At 35.9% G+C, this 20,775-nt stretch overlaps 1 protein-coding gene across 6 annotated transcripts; it reads left to right on the forward strand.

Moving 5' to 3' along the window:
• Nucleotides 1-137: 137 nt before the first annotated feature.
• PCNP (PEST proteolytic signal containing nuclear protein) lies at nucleotides 138-12,786 on the forward strand (the record flags this gene model as incomplete). Of its 6 annotated transcripts, none has more annotated exons than XM_084231472.1 (5): nucleotides 138-264; nucleotides 6,257-6,471; nucleotides 9,552-9,626; nucleotides 10,871-10,926; nucleotides 12,660-12,786. In XM_084231472.1, the coding sequence occupies 5 exons, from the start codon at nucleotides 138-140 to the stop codon at nucleotides 12,784-12,786; spliced, it is 600 nt and encodes a 199-aa protein (XP_084087598.1). The 6 variants fall into 6 exon arrangements, with proteins under 6 accessions (XP_084087598.1, XP_084087599.1, XP_084087601.1 ...); XM_084231473.1 differs by having other exon boundaries at nucleotides 201-264; nucleotides 9,555-9,626; XM_084231475.1 differs by having other exon boundaries at nucleotides 201-264; nucleotides 6,257-6,418; nucleotides 9,598-9,626.
• Between the last annotated feature and the right edge of the window lie 7,989 nt (nucleotides 12,787-20,775).

The raw sequence follows: 20,775 nt of genomic DNA on the forward strand, positions 1-20,775 counted from the left end.
AAACAGCCCTGCTTTCCCCGCCCTTCCTGAGAGGACTCGTGCCGATGACGTCACATCCACTTCCGTTTTTGAAAGGGCCGCTTTTCAATTTCTTAGGGCGCTCTAGGCTGCCGCCTCGCCGGCTGGCTCCAAACTCAATGGTTTCTGGGCGGGGCCGTGACGTCCTTGGCGTGGCAGCCGGGGAGGCCGCGGCGGGGAAAATGGCGGACGGGAAGGCGGGAGAGGAGAAGGCTGAGAAGCCGCAGCGAACTGCAGCCGCCGGAGGTGAACACAACCCCAGCGTCGCGGGCTGCGTGGGATGCGCTGGGCCTTTCGTTGAGATCCCCCGGGTGGGGGGAGTTGGGGGGAGTGAGAATGGGCGAATCTGGCGCCCACCCGGCTAGGTGCTGGGCCCAGACGAGCCCTGGGCACGCCCGGTGCGGCCCGCTGGGATCCTCTGGGATCCGGGCCCACATTTCTTCTTGCCGGGGGGGGAGCCTACACTGCTCGTCACCTCCTGGCCCCAGCGGAGGCATTACTTCCGAGAAGGGAGATGGGCAGCAGAAAGAGGGGCCGAACTAAGGGTGGGACCGGCAGCGGCGGTGCAGAGCCGCGGCCGCCACCCCGGAGGCGCACTTCACACAAAACCCGCGCACGCACTGAGCGGGCGCCGCGCCCGGGCCCCCGGGGCTGGCCGGAGGCCGAGTTTCCGACGGTGCCGGCCTCTCACTTACACCTAGGAGTTAGTTACGTTCGCTGCTCTCCTTTCGTTGAGGAGGTGGACGACCCGGACCTTTTTTCTTTATTTTCAAGCCGAACACCAACCCTCGAGCAAGATCATGGCTCAAGGCAAGGGAGGGAAAAGAGAAATGCCTTTGCCTGCCTGCTGGTTTAGGCTGCGGGGTCTGTGGTTAGGGAGCGATTGTCTTTCTTTGAAGTATCTGCCTTTCTTGAGTTAGACTGTTCACAGCTCCCTTTTTCCCCGCTGTTTAATGGTTAGATAGGCTAACGTGAGTCTTGTATTTTTGTCACGACGTAGAACGAAGATAGTTATACATTACATCTATTTTTTATTCCTCCCCTTCATCCCTATAAATTTGGTTTTTGTGCATTAGGGAAAAGGAACTTCATGTAATCTCTCCAGCTCCCCCCTCTTTGTCGTGTAAGGCAAGTTAACTTTATTAGCACGTGCGAACTGATCATAATTTCTTCAGATTATGATTTTTTCAAAACTTGTTAAGTATTACTCTCTTACAAGTCCCTCGAGTCTTATCTCTGAAAATATTTAACATGAGAAATGCAGGTTCTTAGCTGATGACAATTAGGACCTACTAATGTGATATTTAATGTGAATTGCCTTGGGAGCCAAATCGAAAGAATGTAATGTTAATATATTTTGGGCCAGAATTTCCTTTTTAGAAAAAACATAATTGAGCCAAACTCACCCTCCTTCCTCCATCCCCCCTACCCCTTAACTAGTAAAATAGCTTATCAACAGCAGTTTGAACTATTTAGTACTACCTCATTAAGGATTTTTTTCCCTCAAAAATTGTATGGAAATTGTCGAGGATTAAGTTAAAATGATTAGATTGAGGGGGAAAAAGGTGTAAAGATTTTTATCGGATTTTAGATTATCTTTTAACTTTTAGATTGAATTGTTAACTATCTTGACAGATGTCTTTAATGTGCAGCAATAATCTATCTTGTCAGTAAAATTTCTCTAATATATCCACCATCGTTTCAGTTAGAGGTATTCTGTAGTCTCAACGTTCTGTTATAGCATGTAAAGAAGGGGGAGGCATAAGATTATCTTTGCTGATCGCTGTCAAAGATTGTTATGGTCTTCTCCTTGGTAACTTAAAATAAGCAATATCCCTAATAACTGCTACATAATTTGCCTTTCTTTACAATAAAATAGTACAAAGGAATCAAAATTAAAAGATTTAGTACTACAGGTATTGTTAATTTCATGATTATGTGGCAATAGGCACCGTTTTGAAACTATCATATCTGTTTTAGGGGCTTTCCTAGAGAATATTCTGATTTTTAATTTGTATTGAACAGTTCTATAAGTTTGACATATAAACATTTTTCATGAAATTACCTGCATAGTTAACATGAGCTTATGTCACTAAGACCCACCTCTCTCACCATAAAGAAAAGCACTAATGTCAAGAGTAAGGCTTTTGGGTAGATTTTGCTATTCTACCTTTAGCTAAATGTTGGTAGCCCATTGAAATAGAAATTCTACAACTAAGAGCTATCCAGGTAATCGTGGTGGTCTCAGGCTATTTAAGCTTATTGAAGAATGACCTTAATGAAATTGACATGATGCCACACACTAGAAGAGCCTGAATATGTTCTCATTTTAATGTTTGCCCCCGATTTAAGAGAGAGGTGGCTTATGTGCCTTTTTTCAGCTACAGAATGCAAATGGATCACAAAGGGTACTCTCACAGACTTAAACTTTGTTATTAGGTAACTTTTTAACCCACTTAACTTTTTAACCCACTTTCACTGGGAAAAGGTTGCTATACCTTGTATAATTTGATTTTACATTTATTACTGTGCACATTTTGTTTGCTCAGAATGTATAAACTAGAAAAAAATAGCCTAGTTAAAATATTTCTTGATAAAGAAACTAGTAATTCAATATAATTTTGTCCACATTTTCTTGTAAAGCGATGTATGATTTTAAAAAACTGACGTAATTTTTTAAAAAGATATTTATTTATGCATACAAAAACGGGGGTATAGGCCAGAGAGGTCCAGGGGTGGGGAGGAGAGGATTCACCAGAGTCAGAGTGGGGAGAAGAACTGGCTGATCTACTGAAGTACACTGCTGAGGGGAACAGCTGGCTTTCCAGACAGGAGAGGTCTGCTATGCGTTATGGGTTAGGTCCTTGGCCAGGATTGAACTCACAGTAGTGGCTGGCGATAGCTGAATAGTACTGAGACTTTAACCCCTAAGCCATCAGGGAGGCCCTTTATGTACTTCTTTAAAATATAATCACATTGTTAAAAGTTTTCACATTAGTTAATTATCCAAAATTTTGTTTTCCACAATCCCAAGATAGAAAACATCTCATTAAGTAAATTGAAAGTAACAGTTGATTAAAAGCTCCAAGAATCCACATTATGTTTAAAAAATACATTTGATATTTAGGAGTTAATGTTGATATTTAATGGTATATTTCAAAGCTCACATGAGATTAGAATAATTGGCTCTTTCAATGAACTTTATAGAATTGCAGAAATTGTAGTAACAATCAGTAATTAGATTTTGCTCATATTTTTCCATCTTCATCTCTTATTTCATTTACTTTATTTCCTGAATGTTTTGTGTATTTTGCTACATAATTGTTAGAAGATGATTACATAAAATGAAAGAAAATAACTCCTCAATCCATATATCACATTGAGCCATTTAAGGCTAAGTTAGTAGTCCTTCTAGTGAATCCACCTTCCTAAACTCCCTTATTCACACCTCTTCATGGAAGAGTATATGTTTTCTAAAACTATTGAACATTAACGGTTGCTTTAAAAAATAAAATCTAGAGATCAAGGGCAAACAGTTATTTACTATATCCAGAAATTGCAGGGTCTGGAATCAGTTGTGTATAGAAATGTCCTGTTGGACATAGTATGTTTAATCTTCAGTGTGGACTTACTAGTTTGTGGTGGTCTTAATGATTTGTCTCTTCAGATGACAAGACAGATGTGAATAAAATTAAGTTACTGCCAGTTGATTACTAAATGATAGCATTTCTCACTCCTTTTTCATGCCACCATGACCACGCCCCCCTTTTTTTAAAGAACAATCTATAGAAATCTTCCCTGTAGCATTATGGGATTGGATAGATAATACTGTGTTCCATGTGCTAGCATATACTAGTTCAGCTATTTGTTGAATTTAATGTTAATATGATAGTAAGAATTGTTTTCAGTTTTTCTCAGTATGCTTTATGGAACAGTTCCAGAACTGTTTTCTGGGTGAAGGGAGACCTTTAAGAGAAGATAGGTTTTAAAAGAATTAGAATTCTGCCTTAATTACATACTTGAGTCACAGTTTTTTTGTTTTTTGGTTTTTTGCATAGAAGAACTGGGGTGTAGGCCAAGGTATGGGGGCAATGAGTGGATTCATCAGAGATAGAGTGGGGAGCAGAACAGGCAGATTTACTGAAATACACTGCTGAGGGGAGCAGTGGGCGAGACGGGAGAGGTCTGCTGTGCTGTATGTGGCCATGTGTGGGTTGTTTCTTTGTTGGAATGTAGAGCTGAGATTTAGTCCCTAGGCCAACAGGAAGGCCCCGGATCACAGTTCAAAGACCACTTATACTATAGTCAAGAAATGTGCTTTATGCTATTTGTTGTAATGTTCTCAGAGTTTGTGTTTGCACAGAATTTGTGCTTTCAGTTTATTGATTGTTTTATATAAAGGTTATTTCATATAAAATTTTCTATTTCACCCATAGAACCAATGAGTTTTCAATTTTAGCTGTGTGTCAATCACAAGGAAGTAATTACTGTTTAAATTACACTGTAAAATTCATACTTGATTAAAACTATAAACAGAATGTAATATATTTAGCATAAATTCTTTTAATAAACCTAGACTTTGAAAATACTTTTTTTAAGAAATTCATAATTGAACTCTATTTCAGCTGTTGAATGGCAGCCTTTCATTTTTCAGGTGCTTTTGTAAACTTATTATCTTTAAGTGAATTGCACCTCAAACAACCATTCCAGTACCATCTTTGTAAACTGGCGAAATCCCTAAAACTAATTCTGCTCATTAATTCATTATAACTTTAATTTCTAATATCTAAAGGGAATAGATTACCAAAAAAAAAAAAAAAAAGTGGGAATAGAGCGTTCCTTTTATTTTTCTTCTAGGCAAAAAATGTTCTGTTCAAAGAACTTGCTAGTGTAGAGACCCCATCATTCCAAAGCCATGTAGATTGAGAGCAATAGCCTCCAGGCTTTGAGTCCATTACTTGATAGTCTCTCTGTGTTTGATTTCCTCCTTTCACCCATTCTAGCTTTTTCTCCTGTTTTCTTAACTGTTCGTCAGGGCCATCCTTTTAGAGCATCTTCTTTTTCTCTGGAAATAGACTGTCAATGTAACAGAATACATTCTGTTGGGTGAGAAAGCAAGCTAAAATTTTAGTAATCAACCAGCCTTCTGTCTTCCCAATATGTTGGTAAATAACCTTCTTGTATAACAGACCTAAGATATTCAAGATGCAAACTATGTTCTTCATTGACTTAATATAAATGCAAGCAAAATTACTGAAAGACATCTTTCATTGAAAGCCTATATATGTATGCCTTCTACTATTTGAAATTTTAATAAGCTTATCTTTCATGAGAAAAAATGTGTAAAACTAAGTATAATTGTTAATAGTTCTTAAAGGTAGCGTATAACAGGTGACCTTGGAGTCTTCCTTGAAATTCCTTTTCAACTCTTAGATGTACCCAAGAAGCACATTACTGAAGACAATTACTTCAGGGTATATTGAGGGTAATAATGGGTTGTTCATAACTAGCTTTTTTTTTTTTTTAAAAAAAGGTTTATTTATGCATGCAAGAACTGGGGTGTAGGCCAGAGGTGCCGGGGGTGAGAGGATTCACCAGAGACAGAGTGGGGAGGAGAATAGGCAGATCTACTGAAATACACGACTGAGGAGAGTAGCAGGCGAAGCAGGAGAGGTCTGCTGTGCCAGGTGTGTTGCCCTGGCCAGCTGGGGATCAAACTCCTGCTGCAGTGGCTGGTGATAGCTTGATAGTGTTCAGACAGTATTAATCCCTTGTGCTACCAGGGAGGCCCCATAATTAGCTACTTTGTATAACTATTAGTATATATTGAATAATATTAGAATTTATTAGTCAAATGTATTATCCTATGATGTGACTTGATTGCTCCCAAACTGTAGAAGAATTTATAGACCTTAATTCCTAAAATGCAAAATACCACAAATATCTAGATTACTGTGCAATTTATATAATATTTAGTTGAAGGGTCTTTTGTGAACTCTGTGTTTATAATTTTAAATTGCTCTGTATTTTATGCTAGTTAATTCATGGGAGCCTCTTCTACTGCCACACAATCTCAGTTCCTGCTGTATACTCTAACAAACAGTGGAAGAGACTGTTGGGTCAGTAGGTGACAACTGCAGAGGTATCTTCCTTATAACGATGCTTTTTGAGGTTGCTGCTCCCATCAATCTGCTCAGTAAAAATAGCTCATCTTGGTAAGTTGTTTCGACTTCACCAGGACCTGAAGAAGAAGCAGAAAAACCTGTGAAAACTAAGACTGTTTCTTCCAGTAATGGAGGGGAAAGTTCCAGTCGCAGCGCTGAGAAGCGATCAGCTGAAGAAGAAGCTGCAGACCTCCCAACAAAGCCTACAAAGATCTCCAAGTTTGGATTTGCCATAGGTAGTCAGACGACAAAGAAAGCCTCAGCCATATCCATCAAACTTGGATCAAGTGTGAGTTGTTATTTTACATCTGATATTTGTAAGGGGTTTTCAGAATTTGTTTTGGAAACTTGCTTTTACTAAGTAAAGATAAATTAAGCTTTAAAGGTACTTTGGTGGTGAACATACATCTTAAAAAGTTCTTAGCTCTGTGTTCAAAAAAAAGTCTGATGAATTATCTCAAAGAAGCTGGTGTGCTTTTTATTTAGGTTTATTATATGTAAAGTAACAGCTGCTATAGTAACATGATTTATAAAGTGATAATTTAAAAATTTTTTTAATTGAGCAAAACCTGAAAAATATTTCCAAAGAGAATTTCAGCTTATTTTTCTTATTTTTCAATTCCAGAATTATTGAAAATAGTATGTCTAGAAATCACTTTATTTATATCTTAAAATATTAATATTGATAAGGTATTGCTTGATAGGAAGAGCTTCCCAATTATTTTTAGAGCTGCAAATGGACATTGAGTACTATATATGCTATGACGGAAGCCCTTTGGAAATCAACTTTTGATTAATTATTTTAAGGTGCAAACCTTGAATTTATACTTATTAACTATGGAATAATTGGAAAGTATTTTAAATACTGGATTGAAGCATATGAAGTTTGGAAATTTGACTATTTCTGACCTTACAAAAATGACATAAATAGATTCTTTGTCAAGAAAGAAAAGTTGCTTAAATTGTGTATTGCTATTGACTTTAGAAAACAGTTACATTCTTGTACCAGAAGAAAAATCCCAACAATACTTTTGGGTTGTTTAGCCATGTCTGCTCTGTAGAAATTAATACTTACTTGCAAGATGCGTACAGTCTTATTTCTGTACTAGACATTCATTCAGAGATCTTAAAAAATACGATACCCATCAGGTCTCTACTAGTGTATTTGAAATACACTTCTAGTTTTAAAAGAGGACCCTTAACCCAATTCTTTGCTGTTTTTCCTTTTTAAAAAATATTCAATCTGATCAAAAGACATTGCATTTATAACTTCATTGCTTCTTGGCTTTTCTCCCTATTTGAGCCATTCTTTTTGTTTATTTTTTTTTTTTATTCAATAGAGCTAACTACATAAATATTTATCTTTTTTGATAGTATATTAAACATGTATTCTCACACAGATGTTCCCTTTGAATAGTAAACTTTACCAGGGCTCAGTATACGCTCTAAATCAGATATCCAGGTTCCTTCTTTTTCTAAATCATTGGTATTATTTAGTAAATGATAATCATTTTAGATGGGAGGCTTATGTTTGAAAAAGCTTACTTAGTAAAACTGTTTTCATAAACTATAGTGTTAAACAATCTTCATGGGGAAATGAGGTATGGGACAAAAATATAATAGAAACTGTTACTTCGTTACTTTCAATTACATGATGTGAAAAGATACTTGATCAAGAAATAGTTGTGTCTTATGTCTACATGAAATACTTGACATCTTTCAAAGAGCAACTATGCTAGTATGTTTGTGGATTGATATTTTTATATTCCTTGGAAAGCGAGAACTGCTTCTAAAAAGTATGTATGTTACAGAAGAATGAATGACTAATTTTGTTTCAGTGGGTCAGAGAAGATTTCACTGATGAGGCACTGAGTTGGTCTTAAGTGCAGGCAGGTGGCAAAAGGGCATCTCAAAAGGAATTTCATGCAGAGGCTATTTATATGTGAAGCTTACTGGTACATCCAGGAGATCGTTAATAGTCGGAAAGTATTTGGTAGGCAAATATATAGAAATGGTCTCCAAAATGAGACCATGGGACCAAATCATAAAGGATTTGTTTTCCATAACATAGTTTGATTTTATTTTTAGGTTCCAGCAGAGCCATGGAACCATTATAAGGAGTTTCAACCCTTAAACATATTTGCCTTTTAGAACCATCACTCTAGTACTGGTATAGAGGAATAGAAGGGAAAAAAGATATGGTTGGGAGCTGGTATTTCTAACAGTAGTTCATAAGTAATACTAAGAGACCTTAGGTGTTGCTAGTGTGATAGTTTGATAGGGAGACATAGGGAGATACAGTTCTTATTTAATAAAAGATCTAGTCAGTAGGACCTTAGACTAGAATGTGCAAATTGGGAAAAAAGTTTTCTGGCTTTAGTACTTAGGAACACTATGAAACTAAAGTGCCCATGGGAACTTTTAAGTGGAGCTGTCTGGTAGGCAGGTGACATCCTCTTTAGGGATATAGACATAAGTTTTGTAGTTAAAACTATGAGGATGAATGACATCGACCAGTAAATTGCAGAGTCGGAAAAGTCACTATGGACAGAAGGGGAATAGGGAACAAAAGGTCAGAAAATTAGGAAAATAGCCAATAAAAAGCAGTGTCAAAGAAACTAATATGTGAATGTTTTCAAATCGAAGCCAGTAACTAGAATCAAATGCAGCATTCCAGTCTGGTGACTTTAAAGGATAGCACCACTTGATACTAGGTGAGGAAGCCAGGTTTTAGCAAGTTTGAAGACTGAATGGTGGTGAGAGAATGGAGGCAGTGATGACAGTTTACTTCAGAAATGTAGGTTGGATCAAGAGAAGAAATGGTGTGGATGAAGGATGTTTAAAGTAAGCTAAAAGACTGAAAGCTAGCTAGTAGAAAAATGGTTCTTGGTATCTCATATATATATATATATATATATATATTTTTTTTTTTTTTTTTTTGGTGGGACCCTCACCAGGGGCCGGGGAACGAACCGGCGCTGCAGGGTCTGCGGGAAGCCTTGCAGCCCAGTGCTCAACCGCTGCGCCACCAGGGGAGACCCTCATATATTCTTCAGGCACACTGTACTTAATTTTAATGTTACTATGTGCGAAAGTATTAGAATTTTCTTGTACTTAAACTAGATATAGGTATAAATGACATTATATATCCTAACTAGAAAATCTTTTGTAGGAGGAAGACAAATGAACATACAAAGTAAAACCTACATTTCTAACCAACATTTTCAAAAAATATTTGGATTTATTCAAAACTTATTCTGCATTACTATTTTTCTAAAAACATAAAGTTGATTCTCTGAAGATTATTGCTATCATTGAACAAGCCAGTAAAAACATCATATGATATTCTTTTCAATGTTTCTTCTTTAGAAGCCTAAAGAAACGATTCCAACTCTTGCTCCAAAAACCCTTTCAGTAGCAGCAGCTTTTAATGAAGATGAAGATGTAAGTTGATACCTGTTTTGTTTTCTTTTAACAATGTTCTGTAAGGAAGATGTTATTTTTTGTTGTATTAATGATACTTAGGAATTTTTCTTTGCAACTGAATAGTCTTTGTGACACCTGCAAAATCTGTATTTTTTTTTTAATTTGATTTGATTATGGGATTATTTTAAAGTATTACAGACTTTGGGGCAAGAAACTTAAGAACCAAATCAGTGCATGCTTATTATGAATAATGTGTATGTGTAGAGAAGTACTTAGGATCCAAAAGAAAATTCAGTACTGCTATTTCTGATCATTTAGTTGAAGTCTTCAGTGATGTAACATCTAATATGCATTCATTCTTGAAAAAAAAGGCTGCTATAATAGATAACTCTTTGTATCCCCAGGAAGATTAACAAATGGCCAGTGATTCTATCAGAAGTTCTACTCAATAATAAGCACATTTCAGAGCAAGCATTAGATGTTTCTCACTGTTTACTTAGGCGTGACCCTCTCTCATAATGCTTATAAAAGAGATAGGGGTGTTAAGCATAATTTTAGCTGTGCTTTTCTACCTTAGGTGCTCTTACTTTACAGCATACACCAACTTAAGGCCCCATTGTGTGACAAGTTAGTGTTATAGGCTACATGAGTAATTGCTCCAAAGCAATATGGATACAAATTTTACATTCAGAGGAGTATAAATACTGTGGGATTGGAATGGCTTGGAAGAATATATAAGAAAAGTAATATGAATTGGGTACTAAACAGGCAGGATTTGTTTTGGGCAAGCCAAGAAATACTTCCGTAAGCTAAGGCCATCAGCTTTTTGTTTTTCCTTTTTAAGGGAGTTCCTAAAAAGAGACAGTTTTGAGAAGGTAAATACAGTAAAGTAGTTAAGAGCCTTTGCTTTGGCTGCAGACTGTATAGCAATGTGTTAGCTTTGTGATGTTGGACTTGTTAACCTTTTTTATGCCTCTACTACAAATGCAAATGAGAATAATCAGACTCGCCTTGTGGATTGTTAAAGGTAGTGAATATTAAAGCATTGTAACACACTGTGCAGCACATAGTAAATAAATGGTTTGAGTTCTAGAATATCAACTTTTTAACCAAATTTTTTCTTTATGCAAAATCAGCACACTAGAAGGTATTCATATCTTTTTTAAAACTTTTCCTTTTATTAAATTATGATATTAAAAATATCAAGACTTAGTTGTAAAGTTTAGCATTATTCATAATCATCTTATTTTTTTTTCCTCCAGAGTGAACCTGAGGAAATGCCTCCAGAAGCAAAGATGAGGATGAAGAATATTGGAAGGTATTAAATTTTTCACTGTGAAAAAGCTTTTTTTTTGGGGGGGGGGGGGTAGAAAATGGCAGTGAATTTAAGAGCAAGAGTAAAGTGCACATATTTTTTTAGTATTCAGACCTTCTTGCATATTTGGGTAAAATATTTTTGTGAGCTATCAGTGGTCTTATTTTCTCTCCTGCTAAGATATAATGGGTGTCTTTAGAAAAATTAAGGATTTTTTGTTTTGTTTTAAAGATTTCATTTATTCATTTTTGCATAGAAGAACTGGGCTGTAGGTCAGAGGTGCTGGGGGTGAGAGGATTCACCAAAGGCAGAGTGGGAAGCAGAATAGGCAGATTTGCTGAAATACATTGCTGAGGGGAGCAGCAAGCAAGAGAGGAGAGGTCTGCTGTGCTCTATGTGGGTTAGTTCCCTGGCCGGGGATCGAACTCAGACCGCCACAGAAGGCTGTTGCGGTGATCACGCTGATACTTAACTCCTAGGTCACCAAAGAGGCCCAGAAAAACTCATGATTTAAAGCTCTTTCTTTCAAATACTTGTAAGCTATATTTTTTCAAATGAGAAATAACTAGGAAAAATGGTTTTTATTTTAAATTAATTTATTTTGGTACAAAATAAATGGCTTTCCCTTATGATGTCATTTCCACTACTTTATCTTATGTGGGTTCCACCCCCCTCCCCTAATTTAGATGCCAGATACAAAATAAGACAAAGGTATTTTAATTTTTTGTTTTCTTCCATTGTTTCTCTTATCATGGAAATAACATTCATTTCAAGTTAATTATGTTAAAGACTTTCCTGTGTTTGTATGCATGAATGGGTAACTTAAAAATAATAAGAAAGTTCAGTTTAAAGTGAGCCCATACTTTGTCTCCATTTCTACCAAATGGAAATGTTTAAACTCCCAAAGAAATAATTGCTTAAATCTGTACACAATCGTCAGTGTTTAGACTTCGTCTGATTCAAATAGGAACAGCCCAAGTGGCTGTCTGCCCACCTTCTTTTCATACTGAGAACTAAAGTAAGAAACACATCTGACACTAACCTAATAACCACTGTGCATATTTATAAATATCAGAAATAGAAACAGAACGTTATGAAGTTTTTCATATGTGATACATTTTCATCTTTCTTTGGTTTTAAATTTTATAAATGCTGATAGCATGTCACCAAATTGATTTCATTATCCTGTTAATGGGTTGTGAGCAACAATATTAAAATTAATGCTTGCCACCCTTAGCTGTGTATCAAAATCACCTTAAATGTTAAGATTATGGATTTACCAGATCCAGCCTCTGATGTACTGATTCTGAAATTCTAGAACTGGGTCTGTGGGAAGGGTATTTTTAAAAAGCTTTGATAGGGTAGGGTCTCCCTGGTGGTGCATGGGTTAAATAAAGTCTCAGCGCTATCAGGCTATCACCAGCTATTGCCAGCTACTAATTCGATGCTCAGCCAGGGAGCTAACCCACATGGCACAGCAGGCCTCTCCTGTCTCCCAGCTGCTCCCCACTCTGTTTCTGGTGAATCCTCTTACGCCCTGCACCTCTGGCCTACACCCCAGTTCTTGTGTGCATAAATAAGTAAATAAATCTTTTTAAAAGAATAAAAAGCTCTAAAGGGCTTCAAGGTTCAGTTTGTGTTTGTAAGTGTTAAACAAATGTGTATTGAATGAGTTAAAAGCATAGTCCCAAAATTTTATATAGCATTTTAAATAAAATTCCTTTCTTTTAACACAGGGATACGCCAACTTCAGCTGGACCAAACTCCTTCAATAAAGGAAAGCATGGCTTTTCTGATAACCAGAAGCTATGGGAGCGAAATATAAAGTCTCATCTTGGAAATGTCCATGACCAAGACAATTAAATGATGTGTTTTGAAATTGGGGAGTGGGGTGGGTGTAAAGTTAAAAGGAACAGTTTCCTTTTTAAAAGAATGGTTATAAGACTTATCTTTGGAGCCGCCTTTTTTTTTTTTTTTTTTTAAAAGATTGAGTGGTACACTAATAAATGAGAGTTTGAAATTAGAGGTAATTTATGTTTTATATGCAGATTTCAAGACATTTACTAATTTTGTAGTTTCTTGTGATTAGTTTCCAAAGGTTACAGATAATCAGATATGGTACCTTTTTAAGAATTGCATATTTTTTTAGACACAACTATTAGCACATTGAGAAGGAAGCAACAAGTTATTGCCTATTTAAACTGCAAGCAATTACTCTCTTTAACTCCCTTATTAGCTAAACTGGCTCCCTGGAACAGCCTTATAGAGAGAGAGTATTGTATTGGGAGGAAAATGTTACTGGACTATTGATGAAAGTAAATTAGATAAAATTAAACACAATTTTTTTTTCCTAATGGGCATTTGTTTTGTTTCAAGTCATCATAAACTAGGTATTGCATTGCTATCTGTGGATAAAGATGCTTAACTCTTAAAAATTTTTTTATTTTGTGTTAACTGTTGAGTATTTGAAAGAGCCCACTTCACCTTAATGGGTCTTGTCTACCTTCTTTAGTCTTCAAAGAACAACCAATTGCTACCAAAGTAAATTAGTATTTTGAATATGCTTCTCTTGATTTTTGTTATTAGCTAGTTCCTTTAAGCATTTCCACCAGAATTTGAGGCAAATCATATGGAAGCTGTTTCTTTTAAAATACAGACCACCACCAAAAATTTAAATGTACATAATACTTAAATATTTGGCTGTTTTTATTTTTTAAAAGGTATAAACACCAAAAAAAGTCAACATTGTATGAAGATGGAAAACAAGAAGATGCACTTTCTGTAACTTTGTCAAAGCATTTAGATTACTAATTTATGAAACACATTTTTGAGTTAAACTTACTACAGGATTTCTTATTTAGTCCAGTAATATGTCTGTTTTAGGTGAATACATATTGACCAATGACCTCTCAAAAGCACATTTTAGGTAAAATGGAAAGAAAGAAAATGCATCTTCAAACATCTTATGGAACTTTTGACCACATATACTTTATTAGATCTATGTTGTAAGGTTGTTTTTTTGTATTGTGTATGAATTATTTTTTTAATGTGAAAGCTATACACATTTTTAAAAGCATAGTCACAGGTAAAAGAAACAAAATGATTTCCTTGAAAACTACAATATTAAATTTGCAGGCAATTCAGACTGTTTTATGGTGGTAACTACTGCTGAGCTCTTTTAATAGGTATAACTCCAGAGAAGCAGCCTGTATATATTCCTAACACTTTGTTCACTTGCATTTAAGTTTAGAGTAAGCCCCAAGTAAAACAATGGAAATGTATATAGAACTATTAGTTCTTTCTTACATGGTTTAAATATCAGGATACATGAATTTAACTTGCTTTGATGTAGGCAAACTTTCCATTTTTGTCCATTTTAATGTTTATGTTAAGATAACATCCCTCTCCTACATACTATTTTCTTGACTCAAATGAGATATTAACCTAAGGTCAAGATAGGAGAGAAAAACGACTGAGATGAATGTCTTTACTAAAATACCAATAAATTTGTCAAACTCAATAGTGTTCTCATTTTCTATTGCACATAATTGTTTCATTTTTAACGAAGAGAAAAATGATATTATTGCTCTTGCCTAGGTTGTTGGCCAAAGTAATCGGAGATTTAAAAGTATTTATTGAAATCTGCCTAATTTAGCACATAGTTCTATAAAGGTTACAGTATCTCGGGTTAATCCAAATCTTCATGCACTGCCAGAGTCTAGTCTATTTTGTGCTATAGAAAATCCCTAAGCGTTAGAAAGTATTCTTTTATTAGTGTCTACCATCCATTGGCTCTATATATTTTCTTAGTTTTTATAATGCTGTTGCCCAATAGGTTAGTCCTTAGTAAATGACAAATCTGAACTATTGTTTGAATTAGGATTAATTTCTTGTTTGATTACAAATAAAGGCTATGAGTTTCAAATGTTTTTTCCTTAATAAGGTTAGCTTGATGTATGGTGCAGGGATTGTTGAGGTCACTTTCCTGGTCAAATGATTAGACTTTAAAATTTTTTAACATTTCATTTTGAAAATTTTTCGGACTTAAAAAATGTTGCAAAAATACTAAAAGTATTTTCATGTTCTCCAAATGTTAACATCTTACGTAATCACAGGACAATTATCAAAATTAGGGAATTAATATATTAATATTATATTACCTTAATACTGTTGTCTCAAACATTTAGATTTTACCATTTGCTACACTGTCCTTTTTATTCAAGATTTATTTTTATTTTTTTACGTATACAAGAAATGGGGGTGTAGGCCAGCGGTGCGGGGAGTGAGAGGATTCACCAGAGAAAGCAGGGAGCAGAACAGGCCAATTGACTGAAATACACTGCTGAGGGGAGCAGCAGGCATGTCAGGAGAGGTCTGCTGTGCCATATGCATTAGCTCCCTGGCCAGGGATACAAGGGATGGAACTAGTACTGCAGTGGTTGCGGATAGCTTCATAGTGCTGAGACTTAATCCCTTGTACCACCAGGGAAGCCTCCACTAATGTCTTCCTCGTTAAAGGTCTACTTTACTTTCACACAATTTAGTTGTCTCTGACCTTAGATTTTTTTAAAATATAGGCCAATTAGTTGTGAAAAGATCTCTCACTTTGGGGCTTGCCTAATGTTCCCTTATGATTAGATTTGGTTTATGCATTTTTAGCAAGATTAACAACTTGTCTCAGCAAGCAGTCAGTTTGATCACATGCTTAAGGTGATAGCTGCCAATTTCTTCATTTCAAATTACTGTTTTTTCCTTTGTGTCTAAGAAGTGTCTTGTGGGAAAATTCTTGAAACTATTTTTTTTTTAAAGATTTATTTATGCATATAAGAGCTGAGGTGTAGGCTTTGAGAGCAGGGGGCCAGAAAGGAGAGCTCTGCTGTGCCATGTGGGAGACCTGCCTGGCTTGGGAGGTTGGTGATCTTGAGCTGCAGCTGCAGTGCTGCAGATAGCCTCATAGTGCTGAGACTTAACCCCTTGTGCCACCAGGGAAACCCCAGTAAGTACTATTTCTAATAGTGGTTTTGCCCACTAATTGGCAGGCATTCATGTTTGTTGTTTATAATAGCTCCTTCCTGTAACGGTTGTATAATGTGTCAAATGATAATTTTCTGTTTACAACATCGTTCTGCTCTTAATTTTCTACCCTATTCATTATTCAGTTATTGATAAAGAGCTTGTATATTCTAATGTTATTCTATAGGTTATAACTCATTACTTAATATCATTATTTTGTTACTCAAATCTTCCAATATTTGACATGCAAACCCTTTCCAGTTGACTCCTTTGTCTTTTCAACATATCCCCATCCTTTTTTTTTTAGTACTGCCTTAATTTCTGATACAAGATACAGTAGTTTCAGCCCTAGGATCTCATTTCTTTAAGAATTTACAGTTCCTTTTACCAGAGAATGGCACTTGGAAAGCAAAATTAACTTGGTGTATTGACATGTCATTTCTTCTAGCCTGCTTAACAGCTCGAAAATATATGTATGTACTTTTGTATTTCTTGACATATATGTACATTTATATGTATGTCTACTATAGGTATGTGCATCTCCACGAGTTCATATACTTCCAATATCAATCTGACCCCACAGAATTGATTATAGTGTTCCTGTCTATATTTGTAACTTGTCCCAACAGTGAGAAATGTGGCTTTGTAGTCCCATGTTATATGCACTTAGATTTACTTAATTTCTAGAAACACACTAAGTATATTTGTGTTATAGTTCCTTTTCAGCCTTATAGTATATAATCAAAATACTGTTTTATAAAGTTACATAAGTTAATTTTTTTGTATGTGAATCATTAACAACTCCAAGTTAGAGCAATACAGAAAGTGTTAATCCTTTCTGTCCTTTCTATCTCTCCTTAACTTTCTATTTTGTTTGTACGTATCCCATCTAGATAACCTAGCTCTAGCATGTTCCTTTTTTTTAAATGAGTAGTTGGGTGTTAATTTCCCCTTTGTCTTACATGAAATGTAGCATAGTTACTTTTTTTTATACGTTTTTCACTTTACAATATGCCAGTTTGTGGAGGTCGTTCTCAAAAAGTTTTGGCAATTACATAGTATTCCTGTGTTAATATTGTACACTATAGTTTATGTAGTTCTTATGTTTATGCATTTAGGTTATTTCCAGTATCTTGCCATTATAATACTATAATTGAATAACCTTGAGCATATATATTTTCATATTGTGGGGATGAAACTACAGGTAAATTTTCAGAAATAGGATTGCTGGGTTGAAATATAAATTCATATTTATTTTTGTTAGATGCTATCACATTTTCTCCCAAACGTGTTACACCAGTTTTCTTCCACCAGGAATGTTAGAGAGTGCCTCTTACAATATCTAGCCAATAGAATGTGTCATGCTTTATAATTTTGCTAAATCTGATAATAAATGGCATTTCATGGTAGTTGTAATTTGCATCTAGCTTTGAATGAAATTGAAATTTTTTATATGTTAAAGACCATTTGAATATCTGTTTTGTGTATCATTTACTCATTTCCATATTATTAATGAGTTTTTGGTCCCTTCTCAAATTTTAAGAATTCTTTATATATTAACTATCTTTGATATGTTACAAGTAGCTTATCCCAATTATTAGTTGTCCTGTGGTTTTGATTCTGGTGATTTTTGCAATGCAAAAAAACCTTTATGTAGCCAACTAGTCTCTTAATTTTGGTAATGGAAACCCTTTCTCATTACTGAGGTTAAAAATGAACTGACTCTGTTTTCCTAAAGTTTATATTATTTTTAAATTTTAAATAGATTTCTGACCCATTTGGGGTATATTCCTGTGCATTTGCCATATTGGGTTATCAGTTATCTTTATGCTATTAAGCTATTCTAATCAAGAGCATCCTGCTTTTGTGTCATTCAGGAGTGTTTTAAATTTGTCTCAATAGGTTTTGCATATTTCTTGTTAAGGTTATTCCTAAGTGTTAAATCTTTGTTGCTACTGAAGTAGGGTTTTCTGTATCACTGTGTGCTGGTTATTTTTTTGCAAACTGAAAGCTATTTCTCTGTTAATTATGTATATTTCTACCTTTCTGAATTATTTTGTTGTTTGAGTTTTATCATTGATTCTCTCTATGATTTTCCCGCTATACTATCATATCACCTGCAAATAGAAATGTTTTACTTCTTCATCAGTTTTTGTTTCTCTAATTCATTTTTCTTACCTCTAGTAAGAGTATAGTACCTCCAGTACAATACCGCTAGAACAATATAGTAGTACTATATATAGAATAGTAGTAGAAATAATGGACATTTTTGCCTTATTCTTACTCTAAATGTTTTACCATTAAATAAAGTGGTGACTTCAGGGCTAAACATTTTATCATGTTAAAAATAATCCTGCTTTTATCAGGAATGGGTGTTGAATGTTGTCAACGCCTTTTAAGCATTGTACCAATAAAAGAAAACTAGTAATTGTTAATATAGAACTCTTAGATGTAACACAAGTAGCAAGTAGGAAAAAAACTACCACCCTTGGAGCTGAGGAAATAAATGAACAAGTGAAAGACTTAAACAAGACTTAAAAATCTGTTAGAAAAGGAATGTAGAAAAGCAGTACAAAAGAAAAGCAAACAATAAAAGGGCAGGTATATGTGCAAGCAGGTCAGTAATTATGTCAGATTTGTTTAAATGGACTAAATATTCTTAGGAAAAGACAATGATTGACAATCTGGATTTTTTTTAAATTGCAGTTAACTTTGATTTCCATCATTCTTTGTGTATTAGAAGTTTAGGATCTCCCCCTCCCCAAGGAATTACCATACCACACCCACCACTAAGACAACATAATGCACCAGCACAGTCCATTGTTTTCCCTCCCCTACCTTGCTCTTCTCTGCTTCCCCTCTTCCCTCCAACCCCCAGCCTCAGTTCTATAGTCAGCTTTTGAGGGGTAGCTTGGTTCTATCTGGCCCTTTGTTTCATATCTACTCCACATATAAGCAACGCTATCTGGTATTTGTCTTTGTCCTTCTGACTTATTTCACTTAGCAATAATTCCAGCTCCATCCATATTGTCACAAATGGCATGATTTTATCTTTTTTGATAGCTGAGTAGTATTACATTGTATGTACAACATCTTCCTGATCGCTCATCTATTTGGGCACGTAGGTTGTTTTTTTCTTTGAATTAGTGTTTTTGTATCCTTAAGGTAGATATTTAGGAGTAGACTGCTGGGTCATATGGCAGATCTAGTTTTAATCTTTTGAGAAACCTCCTTACTGTTTTCCATTGGGGCTGGACCAGTCTACATTCCCAACAGTAGCATACAGGGATTCCCTTTTTTCCACATCTTTACCAGTACTTGTTTCTGGTCTTCTTGAAATGGGCTGTTCTCACTGATAAGAGGTGGTGGTTTTGATTTGCATTTCCCTGACAGTAAGTGATGCTAAACATTTTTTCATAGTTTTTTTAAAGACAATTATATGCTGTATACCAGAGATACCTTTAAATAGGCTGAAAACATAAGGATGGTGAAAGGCACCTTATGTAATTATTATTTAATTTCTATCAAAGCAGACTTGAAACTAAAAGCATTACCTGGAGCACTTCATTTTATCTTTTCAGAGTAACAGGTTCAACTCACCAGGAAGATAAAATTTTATATGTGCCTAATAACAGCTTCCAACTCCATTACAGATTACAGATACATAAAGCAAAAATTGCCAATGTGATTTCCTTATTTTACCCAGGCCTTTGCTCAACAAGGTAGCTGAAGGCAGGATGAGGAAGACAGATTTCCTGGTATTCATCTATCATACTGGAAGTTGTCATTTTAAAAAATACATTATTTTGAGGTAATCTAAAACTTAAAAGAAAAATTACTAGTAAATCATTTATTCTTGAGATATTTAAGAGTAATTTGTCATTTTTTTCTTAAGATATTTGGGATGTAATGTGTCCCATCACATCTGAATTATATATTTCTTATAAGAACATATTTTTACATAAAGTTATAAATATTGATAATCTTACTACCATGTAATTGGCTGACTCAAGTTTCACGGTCTTAAAGCAAAAAGATCTAGTGCAGAAAGAGTAATTGCACTAGTTGCTGTTTGGTTAGTCACCTTTATTTTTTATTTTTTTAAAAGATTTATATAGGGCCTCCCCGGTGGCGCAACGGTTGAGCGCTGGGTTGCGAAGCTGCCCGCAGCCTCTGCGGTGCCAGTTCGATCCCCGGCTGCTCCCCGGCCACCGGAGGAGGATCCCACATGGCGCGCAGACCTCTCCTGCCACCCGCTGCTCCCCTCAGCAGTGTGCTTCGGTCCTTCTGCCTGCTCTGTTCCCCGCTCTGGCTCTGGTGAATTCTCTCACCTTCCCACGCTCTGACTGTACCCAGTGCATGTATAAACGAAACAAACGAACAAACAAACAAATAAATAAAACATGCCTCTATAAAAAAAGAAAAAATTTAAAAAAAAAAATAAAAGATTTATATATACAAGAACCAGGGTACAGGCCAGAGGTGTGGGAGGTGAGAGGATTCACCAGAGACAGAGCGAGGAACAGACAGAGCAGGGGCAGACTGACGAAGTACACTGCTGAGGGGAGCAGCAGGCGAGACAGGAGAGGTCTGTTGCGCCATGTGGGACCCTCGCTGGCCGACCGGGATTGAACCAGCGCTGCCAAGGCTGCGGATAGCTTCACAGCGCAGTGCTCAACCGCTTGCGCCACCAGGGGAGGCCCTGGTTAGTCACCTTTAGACTGGTATGGTCTTTTTGTGTGTGTGACCTTGACTTTTTTGAGTATCACAGACCAGTCATTTTTGTATAATCACTCAATTTCTTATGATTGTCTAATGTTTCCTTATGTCTAGATTTGT

Source organism: Talpa europaea, assembly GCF_964194135.1.
Source record: "Talpa europaea genome assembly, chromosome: 4".
Classification (NCBI taxonomy): Eukaryota; Metazoa; Chordata; class Mammalia; order Eulipotyphla; family Talpidae; genus Talpa; species Talpa europaea.